The 25,970-nt window shown below is 41.7% G+C and overlaps 1 protein-coding gene across 1 annotated transcript in view; it reads right to left on the bottom strand.

The window, feature by feature from the left end:
• armc4 (armadillo repeat containing 4) overlaps positions 1 to 25,970 on the bottom strand; it is a 40,656-nt gene that overhangs the window by 1,002 nt on the left and 13,684 nt on the right. The window contains exons 11-20 of the mRNA XM_034132564.1: positions 20,921 to 21,067; positions 20,375 to 20,584; positions 17,834 to 18,067; positions 17,107 to 17,217; positions 16,834 to 16,988; positions 11,994 to 12,174; positions 11,840 to 11,901; positions 9,372 to 9,486; positions 6,270 to 6,458; positions 5,837 to 6,058 (exon numbers count right to left, since the gene is read on the bottom strand). Coding sequence (XP_033988455.1) covers positions 5,837 to 6,058; positions 6,270 to 6,458; positions 9,372 to 9,486; positions 11,840 to 11,901; positions 11,994 to 12,174; positions 16,834 to 16,988; positions 17,107 to 17,217; positions 17,834 to 18,067; positions 20,375 to 20,584; positions 20,921 to 21,067 — 1,626 coding nt within the window. The remainder of the gene's footprint in view (positions 1 to 5,836; positions 6,059 to 6,269; positions 6,459 to 9,371; positions 9,487 to 11,839; positions 11,902 to 11,993; positions 12,175 to 16,833; positions 16,989 to 17,106; positions 17,218 to 17,833; positions 18,068 to 20,374; positions 20,585 to 20,920; positions 21,068 to 25,970) is intronic.

Here is a 25,970-nt window from a genome sequence, read left to right as displayed (position 1 = left end):
TGTAAAGCTGCACATGGTCCTCTTTGTGTGTGTGTATTCAGTGTGTGTGTCCAACTTTACCCTTCCAAACCATGCCTCAGCAAAGGGGTTACAGCTGCGAGCGCACATGCTTCTGTAAGTTTGTTCAGATGAAAGTCGTGCAGGGCAGGCTCGACATTAAAAACCTGAGCATGAACCACACCACTTGACAGCCTTTTCCACCGCTCTAAAGGTCAGATTATATCCGACTATTAGTGGCTTGTGTAATGGATCTCGTTAGATCTTATTGCAGAACAAGGTTTGCGCTCTAAAGAAACCTCTATCTTTGGAGGTTCATTTATTGGGTCCATAAAACTGAACATTTAAAGATTTTTAAAGGGTTATGCAGAAACAAGCAAAAAGAAACACACTGGATATATGGAATACCACCATGTGTTTTGGAGGTTTATTCTTGTTTTATCTGCAGCAAAATCACTATGTTGTGTGTGTGGGCGGCTGTGAGGTTGAGTCAAAATAAAAGTAAATGTAAGCGTAAATACTAAATGGATGAATCTAAATTCGTTCAGTGTGTGCTTCTGGGTAAAATCACAATGGTGCGCCACTGAGGTTTCCTAAGCCACACTTGCAATTATTTTGTATGCTCTTGTTTACATCCATAATGAACCAACGGCAACATTACATCCCTCAACTAAGCACTTAAGGACTCCCCGCTCCTCAACATAATGAAGCTTTGATAAATACAGTTACTGCTGAGATGTCGGAGGCACTTTTAAGCGCCATATATCAATGCCTTGTGGAAAGAAAAAAGGATTTAGAAGAAGATTTCTTTCACAAAGCAACAGGCTTACAAGTGGTGTTCAAACACTGTCAGGATTGTTTCCCTGGTTTCAGCGCAGCAATGCAACATCCCTGTTGATCCTGAGCAACCCCGAGCACAATATGTAGACTGTCACCGTCAGAGGAACTCATCCAAGAACTAAGCCCCTTTAAAAACCCTCATCCAGCCACTGATAAAATGATCCTAAAAGCTTCTGGCTAATCTCCATTTTCTCAATTTCTCTCCCTCTTAGTCAAAACTCTCCCATCCTGTCCAGCACTGGCTCCTACCTCATCGGTATCCGGCTGATCAGTGCTACAAACGTGAGAATCTATTTCCTCTCAGTTATCATTGTGTTCATGTATGCATGTCAGAGCAGAGCCGAGGCTGACCCCGACCCTTCTCCGTATTACACACAAACCTTAAACGCCTCTCGGCACATTTGTGTGGTTAGCAAACCGCCAAAGAAGAAGCCGAGTGAAGACATTCCCAGGATTTTCAGCACAAAGATAAACAGTGTAAGGAAAACAGATGAAAGCTGAGGTGAGCCAGCTTGTGTGCGTGAGCATGAAAGGGCTGTGAACCTAAAGTATAAGTCCAGCTGAAAAACTGAGAAAAATAATATGCTTCCTCCTGATTATCATCACATTATTTTGTGGGAAAAGGAATGCAGCAGTACAAGATGTAAGCTCTTCTGAAAACATTTGCTTTTGGGGTTTGATATGACTTTTAAATAGCATCCAAAACACCTCCAAAAGCAAACTTACATCCTCTGACTCCAGAAAACATGCAGCCCACTAAACAAGCCTCTTTTGTGGAAAGAGAGGATGCCTGAGAAGTGCCAGAGGCAGCGTTTTTGCCAACCTCATAGCATGTTATTCAGACGTCGCCAAATAAGGTCTCCCGAAGCGCGCAGCTAGGCTAGGATAAGCGTGTCTCTCTTTGCGGCCTTTTTCCTAGCTCGCTCTTTCCCCCCCAGCTGGGATCCCGAGGAATATAATACGCCTCTTGTTGGATATTGCCTGACATGAACACTTGCCCGTGTTTGAAAAACTAAGTCGTGAGTTTTTGAGGTTTTTGCACTTCAGAGAGCTCCAGTGAGTCCTGACCTCCAAGAAGGGAGCCGCGGAACACGCTCCCCCCTCTGGCTAAAGGGAGGGGGGTGAAGTCTGGGAGGACTTGTTGCATGTGTACACGCACACCTTATCGCACAAGGAGGTGTCGCGGTGTTAAGTGCGCTCTGTTGCACCACGGCTGCCTGCAGGTTTAGTAAATTCCCATGTGCCAGGTCTGACAGCCATTATGCCCCCCCCCCCCACACACACTGTATCCCAGCATTCCCATGTTCTAGACTCCACTGAGGAGGCAAACAGCACAAACAGACAGCAGTGTTTAGCTGGGCTCAGGGGAAGTTGGTGAGGGAAGTCAAAGTAAACAACATTCCCTGCAGCCTCCAGCGAGCCAGAGACTGTTAAGTTGCTTTTTCTGTGTCTCTAAAGAGGAAGACGAAGAGGAGGGTGGGCTGCTCTCAAATCAATGACTTTAAGGGGAAACTTTCAGTCTGGACTAACCTGTCGTATCACATGGCAGATGAGAATTAAAATGTTATTATTTATTCAAAAATTATACATTTTATTGTCAGATCAAGTCTGAGATGTCCCTTGCATCACAGCAGCTCCATTTGAGCATGAACAAGGACAAATGTTTGAGACAGAAACATGTGGGTAGTTAAAAAGACTTTGAAGGATATTAAAAATCCTTGCAATTGTAATAAAGATTTCTCTCCAACAAACTGCCTCTTTCAAAATGGGAGGAGCGGTTTGTTTTGTAAGTGTGAGTGGGGATGCAATAGTGTGCAATGACACCATTTTATTCATCAACTGCTTGTTGTTTTATCTGTTTCGATGTTTTTTTCATTAATTAATTTATTATTCTTTGCATTTTTTCATCGTATTTCTTTTTTATTTTGAGGGGGGGGGAATGAAACTTTGAAACATGTGGAAATGCTTAATGTTAAGTATTCAAATCTCCACTCACTCAGTGAAATACACTTTAAAAAAAAGAAAGAAACATGGGGCGGACATTTAACGTTACATTACAATTATTAAAGAAGATATGTTCAAGATCCTTTAACATACATCTGGGTGTTTAACTGATTTGATGGTAACAATTCATATTCACTGTATTTGACATGGTTTGGGTCGGAGACAGTGTTCCAGACTCAATATTATGGTGGGTTGATTCATAGTGTTTCTCAAACCTACAATCCATTAGCAGATTTTCATTTTGTTTTACATTATTAATAATAGAAATCCTGCCTGTGAAACATAAAGAACATGGCTCGACATTTCTAGTCCAGGCGTGAGGGAGAGATGATTTAGTTAAAGGCTCTAAAACGTTACCCTCCGTTGATCTCAAAAACATGGTAGTCATAACAGAGCCGCCCGTGTATCATCTGCTCACCACACCCACAACCTGAAGTCATGTTACACGCAAAGCGGATAGTAGGAAACCGTAGAAGTAAACCTGTGATGCTCTGCTTGCTTTTTTATTCCTTCCCTTACATTTGGTGTAATTTTCGGCCCCCCCACAGCCTCACTGTGCACTTTCACTCCTGAAGTCACACCGCGTGGGAGAGAAAAAATAAATAAAACAAACACTAACTGCGCCGGGGCAGAAGTGTGCTCATGGCAACAAAAGTGCAAAACGTTTTTCTCACTTACATTAGCAAAAGCCTCAAATACATGCCACGACTTGGCAAACGCCGCGCACTGGAATACCTTCAGTTGAAAATTATCAATAATTACCATCCGCATTTTGTAATTTTCATCAATTTACTTCAGAAAATCTTTTTCTCGTGAAAGAGCCTCTTTAATACAAATAGCTGGCTGAAGCTGTCTACAAGGATTTATGGTTTCAGCAAAAGTCCTTCTGGAAGTGCTGTAAAGCGCAGGGGGACGGCATGTTGATTTTGTACATGAACAAAACTGTGAGATACCAAGAGTGGATGTCAAATCAAACGGGGAGGGTAATTCATCTCTCAGCTGAAAAATTCTCTTTCCCCTGTTATGTATTTCCTGTGAGAGAACGAGCACCTGAATCCCTTTTCTCTAACAAAATCCGATCTGAGAGCATGTTGACAGAAAAGTTTAGGAAACAAAGGACCTGTGTAAGTAGGTGGTGTCCAAAACAAATGAGAGTGAGGTTCAAACTCAGAATGAATTGATTCTGGACCAAATTGGAAGGCTCTGGAAGGAGACGACCACTGATGTGTTTTCCAGTGTGAAATACTTTCTTTTCAATGCATGATTTCCTCTGTGGATCTTAAGGGAGCAGGCTATACACCATTAAGTGTGCTAGACAGGAAAGTAACTTTCTAAACCAACGTTGGAGTAAGCGAGACCTTCGCCCGTTTGGAAACCGTATACTACACGTGGGTGAACATGTTTTGAAAGCTTCTCAGTGGCAAAGAAAAAGCTCTTTGAAATATGGTTGCAATAATAAAAGAGGCAGTCACACAGGGCTGTAAATTAGACACGGGGCGCTTTATCAATCCTCGATAAACCTATTCAGAACCACTGGAGATATTGTTTTAACACATTCTGTCTACGAGTCGCCTGTATATCATGAAGCAGAGCATTACAGTATGGAGAAGATTGACATGCTCTCACACTGTAATGTTTCCTCCGGGGTCAGGCAGGTATCAGACTGAACAATGAGGCTGCCTGTGTTTCAATGTCTGAGATTAAGAACAAATGCAATGCTGCTGCACTTACGTGGCCTTTGGTAATTAAGCTCTTTAAAAGTCCAAAAATACATTATGAAGTGGTGTTGCAGCTCCTAACTGGTACATTAATAAGGGCAAACTCGGAGAAAGATTAAAGAGGGTGGTAATACTCGCATTTGCACACACTCACGCCCATACAAACACTAGAATTTCGAAAATAGACACACACTGCGAGCAAAAAAGGAAGGCATGTCTAGTTTTTGTCGTGGTTCGAACTACAAAAAGCATTCAGCTTAACGACTTTTGCAAATTGGACATAACTGTTTTGGAACACCCAATGTTCAGTCCAGCTACCAATTATAGCTGGTGTTGAACCACATTCACTATAACAGCAGATGAAGCTAAAGCACACCATTTAATGAACATGGGAAAAATAATTCTGGCTGCAATGGCATAACCACTTCATAATATATATCGCAGTTGTTATGGGGGGCCACAAAAAGATTTCTCATGTGAAAGTCTTTTTATGTGAAACATGATTGAATTATGGAATAAGATAGCAATGTTTTCCCAAAATGCTGAAATATGGGAACATTATCATCTGCGACAAGACATCAGTTACAGAGAAATCTTAACATAAAATCTCCACATCACTGTCAGAGACAAACATAAACAGTCTCTGGAGTGGAGCATGGAAACAGCCTGACAGGCTTGTACGTTAGACAAAACAATACTTGTTTCTTTTTTGGAAGAACTCGACACAACTGGAGTGAAGAAGAAAGCTTGCGGATGTAGCTTTTAGAGTCGGAAAAAAAAACATTGTTCCCTTGTAGCCTTGAACAGCTCCGACCCCACTCTTTGGCGTGAACCATATCGCTGCTGCATTCTACCCTGATGTCCAGGAACAGCCCTTAGCAACAGTTACCCCCAGCTACAGCCCTTTGACTTGTGTTGTAATGGCATCTAGGGTCTACCGGAGAAATGGCACTGCGCACACACTGAGCTGTTTGCTTTTCTGAATTCCCATGACGGCTAGAAAGTGGAGTCATGTTTCCGCCGCCGAATAAAACCCCACTTTGTTTCTGCTCCGTCGGTCAAAGGCTCTGAAAATAGTCGCAGCCTTTCAAAGTTTATTACTCAGTGTTTTTCACACATCGCTAAAACAAGGGTGACGGTACGCCAAAGCACATTTTCCTCAATGTAATTATGCCAGATATAGTCTTGAAATCACCAAATAAAGTATAAATAAGTACTTTCAAAATAAGCTACCAAAAAAGCAGAAGTAATGAGTCGTGAATCCATCTACCACTGACCTTGATCACCCCTTTCTCGTGCATGGTGATGCAATTGTTGGGGTCCTTGGACAGCTGGTACAGGGCCATAGCCGTGCTCTGGTGGACTTCCTTGTCTTTTGACTTGAGGTAACGCACCAGGGGGGCCACGGCGCCAGCATCACCGAAAGACGCCCTGTTGCTGCCCCACATGCAGCAGTGACCAATGGCCTCAGCAAGGTGGCGACGGAGCCTGTCATCAGTCTGCGAACAGGAGAACAGGATGCTATTGGCCCCCGGAGACCAGTCTTTACAATGTACAGAATAACAAGCTCTACTACAGCTCTGCAAGAGGCTCCTGGCAGAATCCAACTATGTTTTTCTCATTAGCGGGGTATTTGTTTATTGACAGTAAGTGCAGTGTTGTTGAATAGTAAAACCTTGTTGTTTGTCTCCAGCAGTGGGGTGCACTTACCGTGTTAGTCTGCTTGGCGAGCAGCGGGACGACCCCGTGATCCGTAAGGACTGCCAGGTTCTCCTTGTCTTTGGCTATTTTGGCGATGGCGGCGCATATGCTTGCCAGCACCTCGTTGTTTGTTGACTTCAGCAAATTAACAATCAGTTCCAATCCACCGACGAGGGAGCGCACCATTTCCCCTGCATCCTATAGTCAGAGAGTCTGTTATTAGCCTAGGCTCTGTCAAAATGAGCAACAGGGATGATGAAGAGGGAGGTAGTGTAATGATTGGGAAAGAGGAGAGGCAGCCAGGGGTATTTGAAAAAAAGGCATACAAAACAAAGAACACTGAATAAGTGCAAGCAAAGTATTTACATAAGGGAACACTCAAAGTGCCATTAGTGCTAACTAGCAAGTATACCTATCTTTATATATGTAAAAACAACAACAACCGCTCTTACAGCACAACTGTGTTGTGGATTTGGGCGAAAAAGCAACACGTTTGACATCTTTGTCAACCTCTAATTGTCATAACGAACATGACACATAGAATTTAGAGCTTAGAGGTGACATTTGAAACGCTCGCCTCAGACAGACACACACAAGGCCTCATGGTTTGAGTTCATGGCACCAGATGGTACCACAGGACTCTCAGCCACTTTTGAGGCAATGCCTACCAAACCAACAGGCTGGTGGGGCGTGCTGAGGGAACCACAGCGGAAGAGCTGGAGGAGGCACTGGCTGCAGTATGGCTTGGCACATCAGGCCGCTGTTTAAAATCAGAAATCACCATATCGCCAACCATGGGAGAATACATGACCGTGGCCGAGTCTGTGATGTTCAGCTTTGAAAATAGAACTGAAATGTTCCAAGAAGCATACAATTATGGATGCAAATCATAAAGCAGGCGTAATTTTAGTCCATTTCAACATCAATCAGCATGTCCAGAGCTGATGTATGGCCGAGCATTTGTTACATGCAATGTTCTTCATTCTATAAATTAAGGGATTTCTTCAAATTCAGCACGGACAAGAAGCAGTGCATGGTTTACAGTTTCAGTGTAGAGGTACTTTTGGAGACCTGGGTGCACAGACAGAGAGCTCACAGCTGAGAGCCGGGCCAGGGTGTATGGGCCCTGTGATGGCGTGCCAGAGGATGAGCCATGTGTGCAGTGCAGGGTAGAGAGAGGGGTGCCGGGGCCAGGAGCTGACCCCCAGACTCACAGGAAGTCTTTCCTCAGGAATACTGATGACGGCTGGCCGGGAGTCCCTGCGACAGAGGAAGCTCTCTCAAGCCACCAGCTGCGATAGACTAGCCAGAATCTCTTTCATGGCCCCCAGATCTGAAAACCGCAACATTATGAGGCTGCACACGGAAAGGCCTTTCTCACTATCCTCTCACTCTCTCCTCCTCCTCTTACCCAAGGATGAAATGAAATAGAAAACACATTATCTGCTGTGCGTGATCTCAAGCTAAGCCAAGCTCAGAATGGCAGACGCGTGCCCTGACCTTTTCTCTGAAGCAATCAGGCTTCTATAACATACATGGCTATAATGTCAAGGAAAAATAAATCAAGCACCTAAATGTACCTCTGCGTCCTGGCAAATTAATTATACACCCCATTACATACGATTGGGATGGTTCTACTTCCTTGATTGGAGAATAAAGATAATTGAATGATTCACTACTCTTGACAGTATACTTATGGTGTGTGAGTTTAGGTTGTGGACCTGTGGGCATCAGGAAGAGCATCTGTCTGTGGAGGCAGTACAGTATGGAGCATCCAGCAGATGCATTTATACCTCGGCTCTCTCATAAATCCACTATGGAACTGCTAACACAAACCACATGGGGTTTTTATCTAAATAGCGGCTGCACCGAAGCAGCTGTATCAGGTTCCTCAACTCCACGGGCCGAGAGCACTATTTAGCCTTTGTCATTGCCCCCGTCCCAGAAAAATCACCCAAAAAGCATGTTCATGAATTTCCCCTCAAAATTGGCAAACTGACAACCAGACAAACATTGTCAAACTTTGTTAGCGCTCAATGGTGGACCCGCAGACCCGCCATATGGTTGCCATGCATCATTTTCGCTATACTTCTAGGCCAGAGAAATTCCAGCCAGAGTAAAAACCCAGACCCCCATAGACACCTGCCTGGGCCCAATATAACTGTTTAAATTAACCCAGATTGTCCCACTGACATGCTGTTTACCTTAATCACTGCGATAATCTATTAGAACAACATTACGTTTGTAGTTGGGAGTGCTCAGGGGATCAAAGACCTGCTAATGTGTAACAGAAATTAGAGTTGACGGACTAGGGTAAAGGACCCTAATTTTCATATTGCTCGTGTTTAAGAACAGTTCTCCACTGATTTAGCATTGAACTCCTGCAAACATGCTGATTCAAGATGGTCAGTTTAAAAAAAAGTATCTAAATCGATGCATATGAGTCCGAGATGTCGTCTTTCTCATGTAACGTCCTCTCTTTCCTATCTAAATTACCCTGAATGCAACTTGACAACAAACATTTTCAAGTGTGTCACGGAGTAGTTTTTCTTATTTAAGTCTATATGTATAGTAAGTATTATTGTCCATGTTGTGGGTTTTTATATTTATTTATTTATGAACAAATATGTTTTTGCAGTTTTTTCAATAGAAAAGCGCTTTCACTGAACTTGTCTGGTACCCTATGCCCTATGTGTCGATTGTGAATCTCTGTAACTGGTAGCATGTTGAGGCAAGATTTTCAGCGGGGAAATCAGAAGCCATGCCACAGGATATTACTGAGCCTTTCTCCCTGCTTGCTTCCCAATTCACAGATCCCAGTGTGCCAAGGAGGCTTCTCTGCTTCATATTAGCCCGAAGTTCATGTAAGCCCCCTCTGACACAGCTCTGCCCCCGCTAACCTCCCAGCAGCAGCAGCAGGTTGGAGGGAGAGCTTAGGATAGCAGCATGGTGATATAAGCGGGCTTCAGTGTTGTGAGTGGGATAATTCTGAAACGACACGAACCCTGCAGACCTCTTTGATTTAGAGGCTATAATCCATCTGCCTTAGGTGTGCTTCACTCACAGAGAGAGGACAGGGGCCGAAAACAAATGTACTTCACTGTACTGTACCTTTGCATTGTTAATGCATGGACAAAGGGCCCATGCAGCGCTGGATTGCACTTCTGCACTGGGGTTTTTCAATAGGGACCACACCAGGCGGACTCCATCAAGCTGGTCGATGATTCTGTTGGAAGAAAGAGACAGGAAGTAGTGTGAGAAGGGAGTAAGAAAGCCCCCAAAAATGTTGCTTTTTGGTTGTAATTTTCTGCTTGAATGATTGTGTGATCATCCTGATCATGTTTGTTTCTCAGAACTTTGGCTGTTTTAGCCTGGCCTGCAGCAGGCTCAACTCAACTTCAGCCAAGTAGGATCAAAACATCGATCAATTTCAGAGTTGGCTTTTCATCATGCCTTCAGCCCTCCTCCCTCCTCCCTCCTCAGTTCCTCTCCAGGACTGAAACCCACCCACTGTCTGCTCGCACAAATCCCTCTCCGTGGAAAAGCTCAATGGGCCAGGGGTTAACGCACATACATCTGCACATATAGTGCTTCATACATAGATTTATAAATAGTAGCCGAGACAAACTTACACTTTATGTTGGTGGCTTGTTTTTCAACCAAAGCCAAAAAGAGGACCTCTTTCCAAATCAAACAGAGCCACAGACAGGTCGCTCTATATTTCATGAGGTCTGAGTGAAGTTTACTTAGGCATGAACTGTATTTCATGTCGTATACATGTCTGTAGTCAAAACTGCAGTCAGGGTCTGGGAACCCAAATAATTACAACACAGTGCACCCGTTGTCTGGTATAAATAACATGTAACGTGTTCCCCATGTGTGCGTCCACCAACAAGGCGGACATTGAATGCTGTCATAATTACTTAAACACTCCCTAATCACTGTATCTCCGTGACTGGCAACGAGCGAACACTCATCAGGGACGTCCCCTGCGCCATCTGTCTTCCGTTTGCACATAAATCAGTCTGCAGGGATCATAACATCAGATTCCAGTCTGCAGGGCCTCCTAAATCCGGGCCGAAAACAAAAGTGAAGCGTCACATCATCGTCCAAAACAGCTCCGTCTTCCCATGAAGCAGGTATGAAACAGATTAGCAATGAAGTCGCAGCTGACAGTGATGGATTTAGAGGAGGAGACCACAAACCCAGGAGGCATAAAACAACGTGTGTTCACTCTTGTAGCTACACAGGATTCACCGAAGGAAGTGCTGTGTCATTAACCACACACTGCCTACTGCTTGAGAATGAAAACAAACACATGCGTATTTCATGGGAAACATGAAAGTGACCGTTGTTTGTTTTGGGCTTTCGGTAGTTATGGATGAGCTTCATCAGAACCATGATGAGAGAATGATTGTGCTGATCAACAGAAGGTATTAGAGAAAATAGCTTCTTTTGGTAAAAATGAAGTCATGTTAACAGACAAGAATATTGTAGCTTACTGTGTGGTGTCATGCATCATCATATTTGTTAGCTAGCCAAATACCGTCTAATCACTGTGAATCTGGAAAACAGTGTTTGGTGGGAGCAGGAAGCAATCAAAAATGAGTTATGTTAATTGCTCAGCAAACTACTGTACACATACATGTCTCAAAATAAGCCATCGCCACAAAACATACACTACATGCAAGCAGGCGTTGAAATAAGAACGTTCTGTTTACAGCGGAATGTGAAGGCTGAAAAATGACAAGGTCTGGCTTAAATATACATAACGTGAGAAAACACGGAGAACATGATGAACCACCGTAAAACACTTCTCGCCTTGTGTGAAGTTTACCAGTTGGTGGCTTTATTTTGACACGATTCTCTTTTTATTGAGCCCCTTGGTTTTTTTTCATCCAAACAAATGTAATAGGCTCATATGGTAGCATTAACAGCTAGCTTACAATGTAAACTCCAACATTAGGTCGTATGTGTGTCCAGTTCTAATTAAGAAGTGTTGTGTAGTACATAACAGCCTCGTAAAAGCAATGAGACACAGATGGAAGGTCCACAATGTTCTGAAGTAGTGAGGGCGAGGTTAAATGAACAGAACAAAGTCGGCTCTGGACTGTGGTTCACTGTGTTTTCCCAGCCATGTACTCTTGGACAGGGAAGGGCGTTAGGTATGTTCGTGTGACCCGCTCAAGTCCCGACATAGACCACAAAGCTATAGTAAAACACCACAACCATATTTAACTTAGCAGGTACAATAAACAAAGCTTCTAAAAGATGTCATTAAGCTGGGGAGAAAAGAGAAAAGTACCTGCATGATTACAAATTAAAAGAACATAGATTTCTTTAAGCATGAGCCCATGACAGGTTAATTATACCGTGTTTGGATCAAGTAATTGGTGTCATTCCCTTGTCAAAACATTTGACGTAAATACGTGGCCAAGAATAGGGGTTTGGAGGTAATTCAGTAATGACAGTGAGCAAGCCACTAATGATATTTTAAGAGACACCTCACATGGGGCTGTTTGCCTTGTGTAAAGTGTAATAAATGGAAAAGAGCTAGTTGGATGTAAGATGACACTTACGCCATGTTATCCATATCCGTAGCACAGGCACCCACTGCGTTGGTTACATTCACAAGCAGCGCCTAGAAAAAAGACAAATAAAAAGTACATCAATCAATATAATATGGTTAAAAGATAAAATGGCCATTATGCAATAAGAGATCATTCAACATGCCTGATTAGTTCCAGTGAGCAGATTCACAAGCGATTTGATGCCTCCACACTTGCGGATGATGGCCTTGTTAGCAGGTATCTGGGCGAATTCTCCCACAGCTCCCACTACATTTACCAGAACTTCTTCAGGCTGATCTGTCAGCAGGCCAACCAGGGTCTCCAGGGCTTTGTACTCCTGAAACCTGTCAAGAGTGGAACAAAGGGGAATTAACCAATCCATTCACATTGATTTGTTGTATTACAATAACAGATAGATGTTAACGAATAAGAAAGAAGAAGAAGAGTCCGCAGCGATTTTAGTGTTTGAGGCTGTGCTATGAACTAAATGTTGACATTAGCATGGTATAGCTTAATTTTTCTACTACTTTGTACAATGCTAACATGCTGATGTTAACTAAGAGACAATGTACAAGGAGCAGGTCACAATTTCAAAACAAACCTAGACAGGGTGAGCAAGACCCTGACGCAAAGGACCATTTTGACCTTTTAGCATAATCTGTTAGTATGCTAGCATTGGCTAATTAGCAATAAACACAGTACAGCACGCAAAACATTTTTACGGTGTTTAAAAATAAAGAAGTGGACAAAAAAATACCTGGAGCTAGAGAAAAAGTGGTTTAATGCATGTGAGCAATATAATGGCAATCAAATCAATAGTTAAACAGACATTTCACTCAAAACCCCAAATGGCTACCATAGTTGGCACTAAATGAAATGCCCAAAGGAAAAATGCTGCTCAATAAAAAAAAGTCAGGGGATTGTCGCGATCCATCCTCCAGGGAACACAAATGTCTGGTAAACATCTATGTCATTCTATACAATAACTGTTGATATATTTAAGTGTACATTCAAAGTGGTGGACTGATTGGCCAATTGACTGACTAAGGACAATATTGTGGCTAAACACGCAATAGTTGTCTAAAGCTAATAGCTTAGCTTGACTTGGTTTGAGTTGGTGCGTCAGCAGCGTGGCAGGGATTCAGAGGGCAGACTGAAGGTGTGTTTGTTGTCTTCATCTAACATCTCACTAGAGCTGTTTATGCTTGTACTTTCCTCCCTACTCCCTACTTTAAAGTGATAAGTAGTGGCTACAGTGCCCTGAGCCACATGGACATAGATCTCTTACTGTAACCCAGCAGTACAGGCAGTTTTCCCACGACTGCTCACAGTTGTCCCTTGTCCGTACCATAGCTTTGATGCGGCTTGGAAACTCTCCCTCCCTATTTAGCTGTGATTCTTCCTTGTTTGCCAATGCTATAGAGTGGTAAACTACAGTAAACATTTAAAAGGGATATAATGCGGTCGCACAAAAACCTCAACAAACCTCTGATGTACAGTTAAGCCTTACGACTGTTTTTATTCACAGTTACGGTTGCTGGCATCATGGTCCTTAAGCTGTTGTAGATGGCCAAGGTCATTTGGGTTTGGTCAGGGGCCGACGACACACGGCCTATTCTTGCAAGTGAAAACACTGCTAATGAACATCGGAGCTGCCAAAGTTAACTTCAGTGAAATTCACCATAAAGAAAAACAATGGTTTGCCAATGGCATCACTGAAGTGTCAACTGCAGTCGACTGCATTACAATTATCTCGTAATCACAGACATAACTTTTGATGAATGAACAGTACGACATGACTATTTTTGTGAAGCCAATCCCGGTCGGGGTAATTACGTTATGGCAAGAGTAACATCACACAAGACAACCTGAGTTTGCTTCTTCTGCAAACACTGGGGAAGTTTATTAAAGCCTGTCAGAAGACACAGGAACCGCATTGGCGCTTATGTGTAGAAGATTTTAAGATTGATTGTCTGTCTTTTCCTTTTTCAAAGTGCTGAAAACCTAAATGCTGCCTTTTATGCAAACTAGTGTTTTAAGGTAAAGTGAAAGTAAGACAATTTAAGGACCCAGAGAATTACTATGAAGAGAAAAGAACTGGCTCCTTTAACCTGAAATTGAGCAGATAGATTGATCTATCTCATTTAAAAAGAAAAAAAGGCAAAGCAGTGACTTGGGTGAGCACAGAACTTTTGTGAGGTAAGGAGAAGTATCATTTGGAAGGGCAATTATGGTGTGCTCATCATAGCGTTGGAACAGAGGTAAGATGGCGGAGTAGTCAGTAATTGGAAGCGAACCCCACAATCTTGACCCTCAACATTACTGTGCTGGCAAATACAGAGAGACTTGGCAGTGGTGACTTTCCATTACAGGGTATTCACTCACTCTTTTGTTAAGGGCTTTTTACAGCATGTTTGTGTGTCCATAACACTTCAGTATACAGGCTCAGGGGACTTCATATCGATGCGTTCATATATCCAAACAAAATATCTTTCCAAGAAGTGCTTTTACAAAGGTATTTCCATAGTAAATATAAACTTGGACAAGGTACAGCCGTCTCAAAAAAACACACAGTAATGTGGTCTTTAAATAAACACTTAAGTTATGAATGTCATTACATTTCTGGGGCATCAATCATCTCTCATTTTGATGCATCATTAATCAGGGAAATGGCTTACACAAGCTACTTGTCTTAAGTGGAGGTCCCCGGACCTTTATGCTGTCCAGACCGCGCAAATCACCAGTCACATAAAATAAATGTTGTTTGCAATGGGCCAAAGGTCTGTTTTATTTGACCATGTACTTACTTAATGAAAGAAAAGAGAGAGAGAGAAACCCCTCCCTGCCTGTCAATATTGCTGTAGCAAAAATGTATTCCAAAATGATTTTCGTTTCTGTACACCACTCAGCCCATGATTGATTCTGAAATGAGCGCATGCCCCTGAAACCCCGTTACATTAGCAGCCTTTCCTTTTTGACAGTAATGACTCGGTCACTGTATTCCAAGCTTTGGCCTGACCTAGACTTTTTTAAGTGATTCAAATAAGCCTGGGAGAGTATGAAAAAACAGATCCACTTACACATTCAAGTGTGCATTTAAAACATTGGCTGTGCATCACGCTGCTTTCTTCCTGAGGAGGTGGCCACATTTCACCTTCATTCACACCCAAGAGCCCACAGCGTCCAAAACAAAATGAAACATAACACACACGGGGAAGAAACCACAAAATGATGGCACTCTGTTTGTTAAATGTAGAGAGAGGGCACTCAAAGTGTTGATTTACTTTGTAAATGAAGTGTCACTAAATGTGGTTTACGTGTGATTAATGGTCTTATCATAATTATTTCTATTATTGTTATTATCAGTAGTAATATAAGTATTTAACATAGCAACAGTGTGACAGGTAATTACATATGGCAGAGGGCCTGTACTGGCAGTGAGTTTATTAAAGCTACCACATTACTCATGGTCTGTGTAGTTCACACAAGCGCCAGGCTTTCCAAACTGTGTCCATTTTTCTATTGTTTTAAGATATTTGTTTGTTAAATTAGCAAAGCAAAAATAAGGTCACTATCTTTATTTAAATCAAATAAATTCCCCAAAGGTTTTTTTGTTCATGGCGTGTGTTAAAGAGACAGTGATCCGTCCATCTTGCTTTAGAGGAATGTTATTGTCATGCCTCCGCTCCTGTAAAGGAATCTTCACTTAACTCGATGTGGCAGCAGACACTCAGTTCCAGTTGGGAGGATTTCACTCAAACTTTAAATGTAGGATATCATTCTGTCAGATATGATATATGAAGTGAAGATAGATCTTTGTGAGTGCTACTGGTCCCTTTTCTTGTTATTTTTAGAGGTCCACTGCAATTTGAACTACTTCTGGGTCGGATGTCTTTTTTCACATCATCTCACCTCAGCGAAAAGCCTTACAATTCAAGAATACTCTTTATCGTAGAATCATCAATTACCAGTTGCTTGCCTACAATGGAGAGCATGTGTTTTGAATGAATGAAAACATTACAAAGGTATTACATATATGTAATGGGGTTATATATTATGTAGCCAGCCTAACACAGAATAAGAAAATAAATACATTAAATTATTCTTTCAAGGGAGCATTAGTGGGAATGTATAGGGCCAAGATGCGGTCTCACGGAATTCTTTATTTTAGAGGGAAAATGAGGGATTTAAAAATCATCTGACACTTAAATACAAGTCAAAAACCATTCCACAAATGTCACTGCTGAAGGAACCAGGCTGAATGACACTTAAATAAACCCCAGCCTTACATGACAAATGATTAAAGGCTCTGTCAGCCTTCTGACATTAGAAACTCCCCATCTCAAGGCCGATTCCTTTAATATTCACAGGCTTAGAATAACACATCACCCAAGTCTATCAAATCAACACATCGGCTTGAGCCTTCGTTAACGATGGGAAAGACTGAATTCTAGCAGCAAACACTCACATAAAAGATCAGAGCAAATAGAATCCGAAGAAAAACTTTACATTTTACGCAAGTAATCACTTCAACCAGATGCAATTGTAAAGGAAATGGAGATATGATAACAGCATCAGAGTGGAAAAAGTGATACAGCTAATCGTGAATGAATAACAGCACCGCCATAAAAGTAACATATGTGCTGATGGCATGGCGACGAGTAATGCACGCAAGTTGGTTGATACCCTATTGGTGTTCTGTTTTCACATACTGTAACCACATCATCTCAGGAAACATATTTTCCAGAAGTTATGAGCACACATGCGTGAAATTACTAATTGCTATTAATCCCCTTTAAAATGAGGCTCATTAGATTGTTGCTCCTATGATTGATTTATCAAAATCATACTAATCTGTTACAACTAATTACAAACACATCCCAAAATATATAGCCACAATGTGTTTCTGTATCTCTGGTATGTTAAATGCGTGTGTTAATGGGCGTGTGAGTCAGTGTGTGTTAATGAGAGGTAATAAGGTAAGACCCAGAGTCCCTGCGTACTTAGCCACATTCTCCATGCTGATGGAACACTTCCAGATGGCTCCAGTGGCGGCGGCCAGCAGCTGTTTGTTGGACGCCTTGCTCAGCAGAGAGGCCAGCGGCTGCAGACCTTTGTACTCACGCACCAGGTCACGAGTTTGTTTGCCCTCTGCACACTGCATAGAGTAAAAGAGATGGTCAAGATCTTCAGGAAGTATAGGAAAAATGTTTTTTACTAGGTGCCATTTTCTCACATTTGTTCATGAAATGAATGTGTACTAATGAGGAAGTTACCTTGAATATTGCACTGGCACAATGCATTTGGAGCTCATCATTGTCACTGCTTAGGTTTTTAACTAAATCCTTGATCATGCCTTCAGTCTGAATGGCAATCCTGTAGCTTTTCTGTAGTGACATGAACAACATTGGCTTATCTAGAGGTATTTTACATATTTACTGGTATTATGTTTCTTTATGTTTATAATATTGTTTCTTAGTTTCACATGACAAGTACAGTATAGTGTCTTTCATTTCTACCCTAAAATTCTATATTCATATGTTAAACATGTGTTTTTTACATCCTTACACACCCTGCTGAAATCACATAGTGTAAAGGTAAAGCTTGCACTATGCTATCACTTTTGGTATTGTCTACAAAAGTCAGGCTTGTCAATCGCTACAGTACATTGGAAAGGTGTTTTCGTTAGTTGACCTCAAAACACATTGCCCCTTCTAAAGAAACAAATCCTTCACTGAGTATGCAGAAGTTCACTCTGAAGTTCACTCTGCATACTCAAACTGTAATAAAAAGTGTATTTGGAGCTAATTTCGGCCAAATAACAATAAACAATTTGGTGTTCTGGTGAGTGTTTCCATTGTAATTAAGGTGAATTTGATCCTTTGATAGAAGTAAAACATTATTTAGAGTATTTTAAATGTCTTATAGAATGAGACTTTTAGGTTTTATGAATTGACCATTTATGCCACATTTGACGATAAAGAGCATATTGTCCCCTCTCACCTCTGAGGCACACTCCTGCAGGGTGCCCACCACAGGAATGAGCATGTTCTCGTGTGGAGACTTGAGCAGGCGTCCCAGCAGAGGGATGCCCCCGGCCTTCCGGATGGCCTCCTTGTTCTTGGTGCTCTTGCTGCAGCTCCACAGTGCCAGAGCACCGCAGCGAGCCACCTCCACATCCTTCTCCTGGTTTGCACTCAGGCTGGCTAAATTCGGAACACAGTCCAGCAGCTTCACCTGAGCGGAGAGAAGAGGGAGGATAAACACAAACATAAAAATGTGTGTGAACAAACATCCAGACCGCACGTCTCAAAGCAAAAAAAACTCCATACACACACATTTAGACAAACTCTGTGAACTTGTAATAAATTCAAGGACTCTGAGTTTTGTTGCATGGTTGGAGTGATAATAGATGGCTCCAGATGAGAATAGCAAGTTGTTGGCTGTGATTAAGGGTGTAATTAAAATTCTATTACTACTGGGTCTGCAAAGATGAAAAAGCCAGACATGTTAGGAGTGGAAAACTGTCAGGATTGATGTTGATGTTAGGCCTGAAAAGCCCAGTGTGACGGTTTATGGCCATCATTCAGTGTTCTAATCCATAGTTCCTGGCCAGTGAGACAGAGCAGGCAAAGCTATTACACACAGCGCAGTTCAAAGGTGGTCTCATAGCATAGCGTGAAATTAATCTGCCTTCGTGAGTGACTTGCACATGAGAACATCCGATTTGGGGCTGGGGAAAATATACAAGGCATGGAGGCTTTAATCACAGGTCCCTCTGTCAACAAACATGAATGCAGGTCAGAGGATGTAGGGGACATTCTATCTGTTGTACCACAGCACCGGTTTGCTGGTTTTAAAAGCCTGGGTGGGTGCGTACAGTGTGAAAAGGGCATAAATTGAGGATTAATCTGCTTTGATTTAGAACATAGTTTAGGCGGGACTGATTCCATAGATTTGATCTGATTGTAAAGAAGAACCATTTCCGAACCGCATACAAATACTAAATCTCAGAAGTGCTTTTACAACCATCTAATCTGCCCTTATGCAAATAAACTAGTGGGAAGGTGTTTTTTAAATATTTATTTCAACTCCATTTTTTGGAATGACAGCAAATAAGTTTGAAATGGCCCTGAAGACCCAAGTTTTTGAGTGACAATATAATATTGGTTGTATTAGATCACCGAAGGATCAGAATGCCCTCAGTGTGGAAAGCCCTACACAAAACCATTCAAAAACGTCAAGGAGCCAGTCCCCACACCCTGCGGAACACCCTCTGATTAACTCATGGGACTAGTGACATCCAGCTAAAAATGAATTGGGAAAGGAACATGACCACAAGTACAAAAAAATGGGGCACTGCCACTTTGTTAAGCCACGTCTGGATTCGTTTATTACGCCTAAAACGAATTATAAACGGTAATATGTGGATCACATCGCAATTATGCACTAGGGATGGGAACGATTAATCGAATATTCGAAATTATTCAGGTATTCGAATATGAGTTATGAATATTTTTTTATTTTTTTTGGGAGGGGTGCTTTAGTTGATTAAATATTATCAAATGGAATAATTCAATGTATACGACAGTGCCATAGCTAAATGTGTTAGGTCTAAAGGTGTGTTTTGCTCCGCTCACCGGTCCCTCACAGCGGGCAGAGCTGCAGGTGCTGATCTCTCTCTCTCGCGTCCGGTTATACTTCACTCGCGTTTATGTCCAAATCCATCAGATCTAGCTAGTTCTAGCTAATGATATGGCTGCTGCCCCTCCCTACACGCAGATCACACAGACTCAAACCTCATCTTATGCCCAAATTCTAGCTGAGAGGGTCTTCTCTACAGCTGGCCTGATTGTGAATCACCTCCGCACCCGCCTCTCCCCTGAGCATGTAGACATGCTCATATTCTTAAACAAGAATGAGTATTGAATAGCTGCATTCTGTGCATAGGCCCTGTTATAGGTTGTTGATCTCTGTTGTAATAGGGTTACGTTACCCTAACCCGTTATGTTGTTCGTGTATGATCATATGATCATATGATAATTTAAAAGCCAAGTTATGTTTTAAGCGTGAAAGCTGTAGGCCTATAGCTGTCAACTGTTCAAACTGTGATCACCAGTTCAATACATTTGACAAATTCGACTTGGTTTCTATACTTATTTGAACATGTATTTATTTATTTTTCAAAATTAAAAAACTTTTTCTTTTTTTTTTGTAAAAATGTTTCCCACATTTTTTTTTTTTTTTATAGGATATGTACATTTCGGTTAATCGGTTAACCGTTTTTTTTGGGGGTCGAATATTCGAATATACATTTGCTTTCAAATTCCCATCGCTATTATGCACCATACAATTTTTCCAATAGTGGCCGTGGTACAAATAATGGTTGCACTAAGTTACAAAATAGTGTTTTATTGGAAAATCTTATATTCATTAACCAATACCAGGCTCTGATATTCAGCCTGCTTTTTACATTGCCATTACAAAGATTGGTTATACTATTTACACCAACTTGAATGAACGTTGCTTCTTGTTCATACTTACCAGTTTTTTGATACCGCCATACTGCCTGACGATTCTCCTTGCTCGTCGGAACCTGGCCACGTTACAGATGGTCTTGGCTGCTAAGGCCTTGAGGTCCTTCACTGGGGAGTCCAGAATCCTTACAATGCTCTGCAGGCCTCCCATGTCTACAATGGCTCGACGGATTTGCACGTTGTGACTTATCTTCCTCAGGATTTTAAGGGAGCCAATCTAAAAACACACACAATAAAACCAACCCAAAAAGATATTTTATGGAAAATAAATGGTTGTGTCTATGCTAATGTAAGGCCTCCATGTGTGCTAAAAGAACATAAAGCTACTAGCAACACAAATTAGAATAGTCATGACAAAAGACGTAATAAAATCAGGTCAAAAAGCACACACAAGTCATTAGGCAAACTGGAGAATAATTGCTACCCCGTGTCTTTAAAGGCATGCTCTCTACCCAGCACTCGGTTTTTGTTACTAAAACACAGGCTGGCACACACGGCCGGCTCGGTTTTTGCCCGCAGGCCATCCAGGTCCAGCTCTGGCAGAGCTACTTACTTTGCATTTGACTTCATCTGTATCCAGCAAGTTAATGAGGACTTCAAGGCCACCTACGTCCCGGATGGCCAGTTGGCACGTCTCCTGCATCAAATTAAAGTCCATCATGGCGCACAGAGTGAGCACAGTGGCCGTCTGGTCGCCTCCCTGAAATAATAATGCCAAACACGAGTCAATGAAAGAAAAAAGAAGACATAATGAAAGAGAGGAGGAGAGAATTAAACATTAAGCAGACATTTGGAAAAGGGAGGAGGACACTAATCTCCCTACTTTCCCCCACGCTCACTCTCCCTCTGTTGTTTCCTCTGATAATACCACTCCTGCTGGGGTTGTTTTGTTTATACCACAGCCTGGTAAGTGTTAAGCTTTGTGGCGATAAACACTGTAGGAGAGAAATGATCTGCTAACAGAGCGCTAAGCTACGACAACAGTGCCAAGCTCAGAAAACATTAGACATTGCCCCGAGGATGAAAAATTACACTATTAGCGCTAAAACTTGTGAGTTACCATATCAAGAGTAGAAAATGTTTTGACAGTTGCTATACACACACATATCATTTTAGACCTGCGCCACAGCGATTAGTAACTTGGTAGCTACAACACTACTGAGTCAACAAGTGCCTCGAGGTGGGGAAATCTGCTCTTTGATTTAAATTCAAGCCCCTAAACACACATGGGGGCCAAACACTGATTACGTTTTATAGGAACTTAGCTAAAATATGTTCACAAAAAATGAATACAGATTCAAAAATGTGCATGTGTGGCTGGTCAAATCCTCATCTGTGGCAGAGTCTTTCTTATTTGACTGTTTTCTACTAAATGTAGTGACCAAATTCTATTCTTTCTGCTCCAAATGGACAAATCAACATAATGTCCTAGATGGGCCGATGTTGATGGCACTTAAACCCCCAGTCTTAGGGTTGTTTCTATGAGATGGTTCAACTGCAGGCAGCAATGATGGTTTTTTCTTGCCATATTTAGTCTGCATCATAAGGAGTAGCGTAACAATCTTTGTTGACATGCAATGGTTTTAATCATGAAACAGGGGGAAGAATCGGTAGTCAGATAAAACAGAAGCTTGTGGCACACAAATGCAACAGTTAGCTGCTGTAACACTAGACCTGCAACATGGTTTTGATATGTGACACTGAGATCTAGTCCAAAATCTGCTGGCGAGTGAACAATCAAATATGATTCCCTTTTTCGCTGTGGTTTGAATGTGATACACATAGAATTCTCATCTACTGGATTCAAGGCCGCCTCTACCGTTCCAAGTTTGAAGGTCCTTTATTAGTTGCACACTTTGCGAACAATTTAAGACGTCAGGACCGTCCTACATAGATAATTTCAACTGAACATAAGAATGTAACATGTCCTGCTATCAGCTATGAGTAGAAAATAGCCCATCACTATATAGAATGCACGAGCAGTAATGTGTTTCATGCAGCTTTTGGAGGGGCGGGCTCATCACTATAGGCATATACCAGAGAATCAAGTGGTGTTTGATCATATCTCCCTCACAAAGCGGTGCTCTGACACAGCAGGATAACGGCCACATGTGTTCTCCATATCATGATGCGAGCCTAAATGTGAACCATTTGCCCATTAACAGCAGTGGATCTACGGCTTCCTTTGTCTCCTGCATTCTCACTCTTCAAAGGATTTAGCAGGCAAGGTTCATACCTTGTAAAAACAACAAGAAGGCTATGTTTAGGAGTGATAGCAGGGAGAACAGAAAACAGATCATGTGCTTTCATTTTCATTAGCTTTGGTCTTGAAGTATTGTCGACATTCTTTAAAACACTGACAACATCTGACAATCTTTTATGATGAAAGATCTTTGACTCTATGAGCATGACGAGCAGATGCTCAAAGTGGAACCAATTCAACCACTATTCCACCTTTGAACAATAAATTCAAAAAGCAGTTAAATAGCTGTGCTTTGCATCGATACTGTGAGCCATAACCTACAGGCTTGGCATTGCCATAATCAATACTCATACCGAGTTAAAAACGTCTATAGGGTATAAGGAAACATAACGTGCAATGTATTTTAAATAGTCCTTGAAAACTTAAAGGTAGGGTAGGTAAGTTTGAGAAACCGGCTCGAGATACACTTTTTGTTATATTCCATGGAATGCTCTTAACATCCCGATAGCAATGAATATCTTAAGTGCTTTGACAAAAAATCCATAAAAAATGTAATCTGTGGAAGCCGTAGTACTGTAAAAAGCACGACCAATCATTTTAGTCGGCCCGGCTAAAATAACTGGATGGCCTACCTGCCTGTCAGCCTTCCATCTGTGCACAAACTTATCTCGTGCCCTCATTGGTCTTGTGCGCGTTCGTGTGTGTTGGAGGAGGGGCTCTATAAGGAAGTGGCAGATTTTCTCCGGTTGTGTATTTTCAAATTCTAGCGCACTCGAGCCGGTTTCTCAAACTTAACTACCCTACCTTTAACAGGCCTTCTCTTTAAACCCAGGTTAGCTTCCACCTTTTGAGATTCCACAACCTTGTTGTTAGCTTGTAATTAGGCATAGCGTTGGATTAAGCTAAATGCTATTATCAACTTACTCAATTACACATAGGGACACATGTTAATATCCACGTGTTTAGCAAGTCATTCTTACAAGGTTCTCCATTTTCAATGTTGGCTGCACTGAACACAAGTACAGCTAAGGCTAACGGGAATGTGGTTAGTTTAGCAGGAATCATTGAAAAAACGACATAGTCAAGGACAAGTGGACATTGGCCTGGTCATTGAGTTAGAATAGTAGTCTAGGGATTACCAAAGTCAGCAGGATTCATCCTCTGGGGAACATGAATGTCCAAATTATTACCGCATTTGATAGCAATCCATTCAAAAGTAAGTACATTTGTGATATTTCACTCAGCCTCTTGGTGGCTCTTCAGGAAAAGTTGGAGGATCACTAAAGTCATATGAACTTATCCTCTGAAAACCATGAATCACTGTACAACATTTTGTGTCTACCATCCAGTAGATGTCAAGCTTTTCCCCGACAAAGTGGAAATGTTGACCTGAAGTGGCGCTAGAGGAAGAGTCAGGAAATCACCAAAGTCATTCAAATGTACCTTCTACTGTAGGAACCTTGAATATCTGCATCAAATTTCACAGCCATCCATCCAATACTTGTCAAGACGTTCAGCGCAGATGTCCACTTCATTGTGGTGAACTAAGAATCGTCAGGGGAGCACCACAATCTGCTCGGGGGACTATGAATTTCTGAACAACCTTTCATGGCAATCCATCGAATATTAATAGAGATAAGTAAGTCAGGACAGACAAATCAGATAAATTGAGCTTGCCTTCCATAGAGACTTGCAGCACGTGTGTATAAAAACAACATATAAATCCTGATGTATAACACTTAAGTAAGTAGAAGAGACAAAATAAGTGTTTCTTATCAGCTGAATGGATATTGAAATTATGATAGATGGCAGATATAATCCTAAGTAGTGATACTACAGTACACTCAGCTCAACCATTACACATCCCATTGAGAACATGTATAGGAGTACTACTGTGGAATTTGAAGCCTGGTATTTAGGATATCTTTAATATTCATTAATCAGCAGTTTAATGGCAACTCATCTAGTAATGATTAAGGAGATAGTTGTATAAATGATCTATTGCCTTGTCTCTTTGAATTGCATAACAAGGAGTTTAGACATAAAGCAGTAAGAGGGATCAGATTCCATTCATGAGGTGAACCCAATATCAACCACTTAAAGATGCTTTATGCATTGCATCTCTTCCTTCACTGCAGGTGGCTACTAAAAAAGCTAATGCCTCCCCACTGCTGAATGGAGGTCTTATTCTTGTCTGGGGCAGCAGACTGGACTCAACAGACACAGACTGGCCCGCCCGAGCCTATAAATCACCGCAGTGAGCATGTTGGAGCAGGAAGGGGCTTAATAGGGCTGTCAATGATACCCTATTGACCTCAGACCTTTTCCTTATTGCCGTTTTGTTGTGTATATTTTGCGAATGAGTTTGGCTTCCTGTCAGCAGGGATAAAAGTGCATATTGAGGATAAGTGCTCAGATACGTATGTCTGCAATGCTGGACCGGTGACAGGTGGACTCGGGCCACTGCCAGCGCTTCATAGAGCTCAGTGTAAGATAGAAGTAGCTGAAAGTAGCGGGTCTTGGCAGAGGGCGAGCCGTAGAGGATGCATGAGGTTTCAAACTTCACTGCACTAATGACAAGACCAAACTCAAATCACCTGCTGTATTATGGGGAAAGGTACCGTAAGGATAGAATTAATGATCATTGCTTGTTTCTTGCTTCATATTTGACATGGGATCTACTATAACATAAAACATAATCATATAATAGGCCTCTCTGTCATAAAATATGCACGCTGAGCAAACGTCTAGTCTTTGAATTGCAAACTCGCCTCGCTCATGAGTGACATTATTACTGTTCTTGTGAGTAAATTGTGTTGTAAATGCATCACAGGCAGTAAAAATGTAATGTTTTAATTGTGTTATTAAAAAAGAATCAAAAATGCTTAAGTGCTTAGAACATAATTAGCTGCATGTTCCTCTCTGCTGAGAAAATGAGCTGATCCTGGCTCTTGTACACTGGAGGCAGGATTAGTTTTAGTGTGGCAATTAGTAATATGGTTCTCATGAGAGAAGAGCAGCGCGGTAGTACCATGACTGGCCAGCAGAGGGGGAGCAACTTTAATGAGGGCTGAACACAATACCATGTGTGTCAGGGTCCAGGATCAGCTTGTTAATCTGCAAAACTTGTACATTTATAGTGAGAGTTACACACAATGTCAAAGCAATGGGGAAAGTCTGCACTAATAGTGACACTGTTTAAGAGTCTGTTTATTTCATTGGGACTGCTCAAAAAGCCATATGCTCAGTAAAAAAAAGAGGAAGAAATTATGATTATTGTACAAATTAAATTACAAAAATGTTTACAACACTCAATGTTGGAATTACCAGGTAACAAGTAACACATTGTGTAAAGGACACAATATTTACGTCTGTCAGAACATGAAAATTGATTTATTTT

This window comes from Trematomus bernacchii, unplaced genomic scaffold (assembly GCF_902827165.1).
Source record: "Trematomus bernacchii unplaced genomic scaffold, fTreBer1.1, whole genome shotgun sequence".
NCBI classification, from domain to species: domain Eukaryota; kingdom Metazoa; phylum Chordata; class Actinopteri; order Perciformes; family Nototheniidae; genus Trematomus; species Trematomus bernacchii.
Note: the sequence above shows the minus strand (reverse complement) of the source record. Positions and strands in the feature narration are given on the sequence as shown.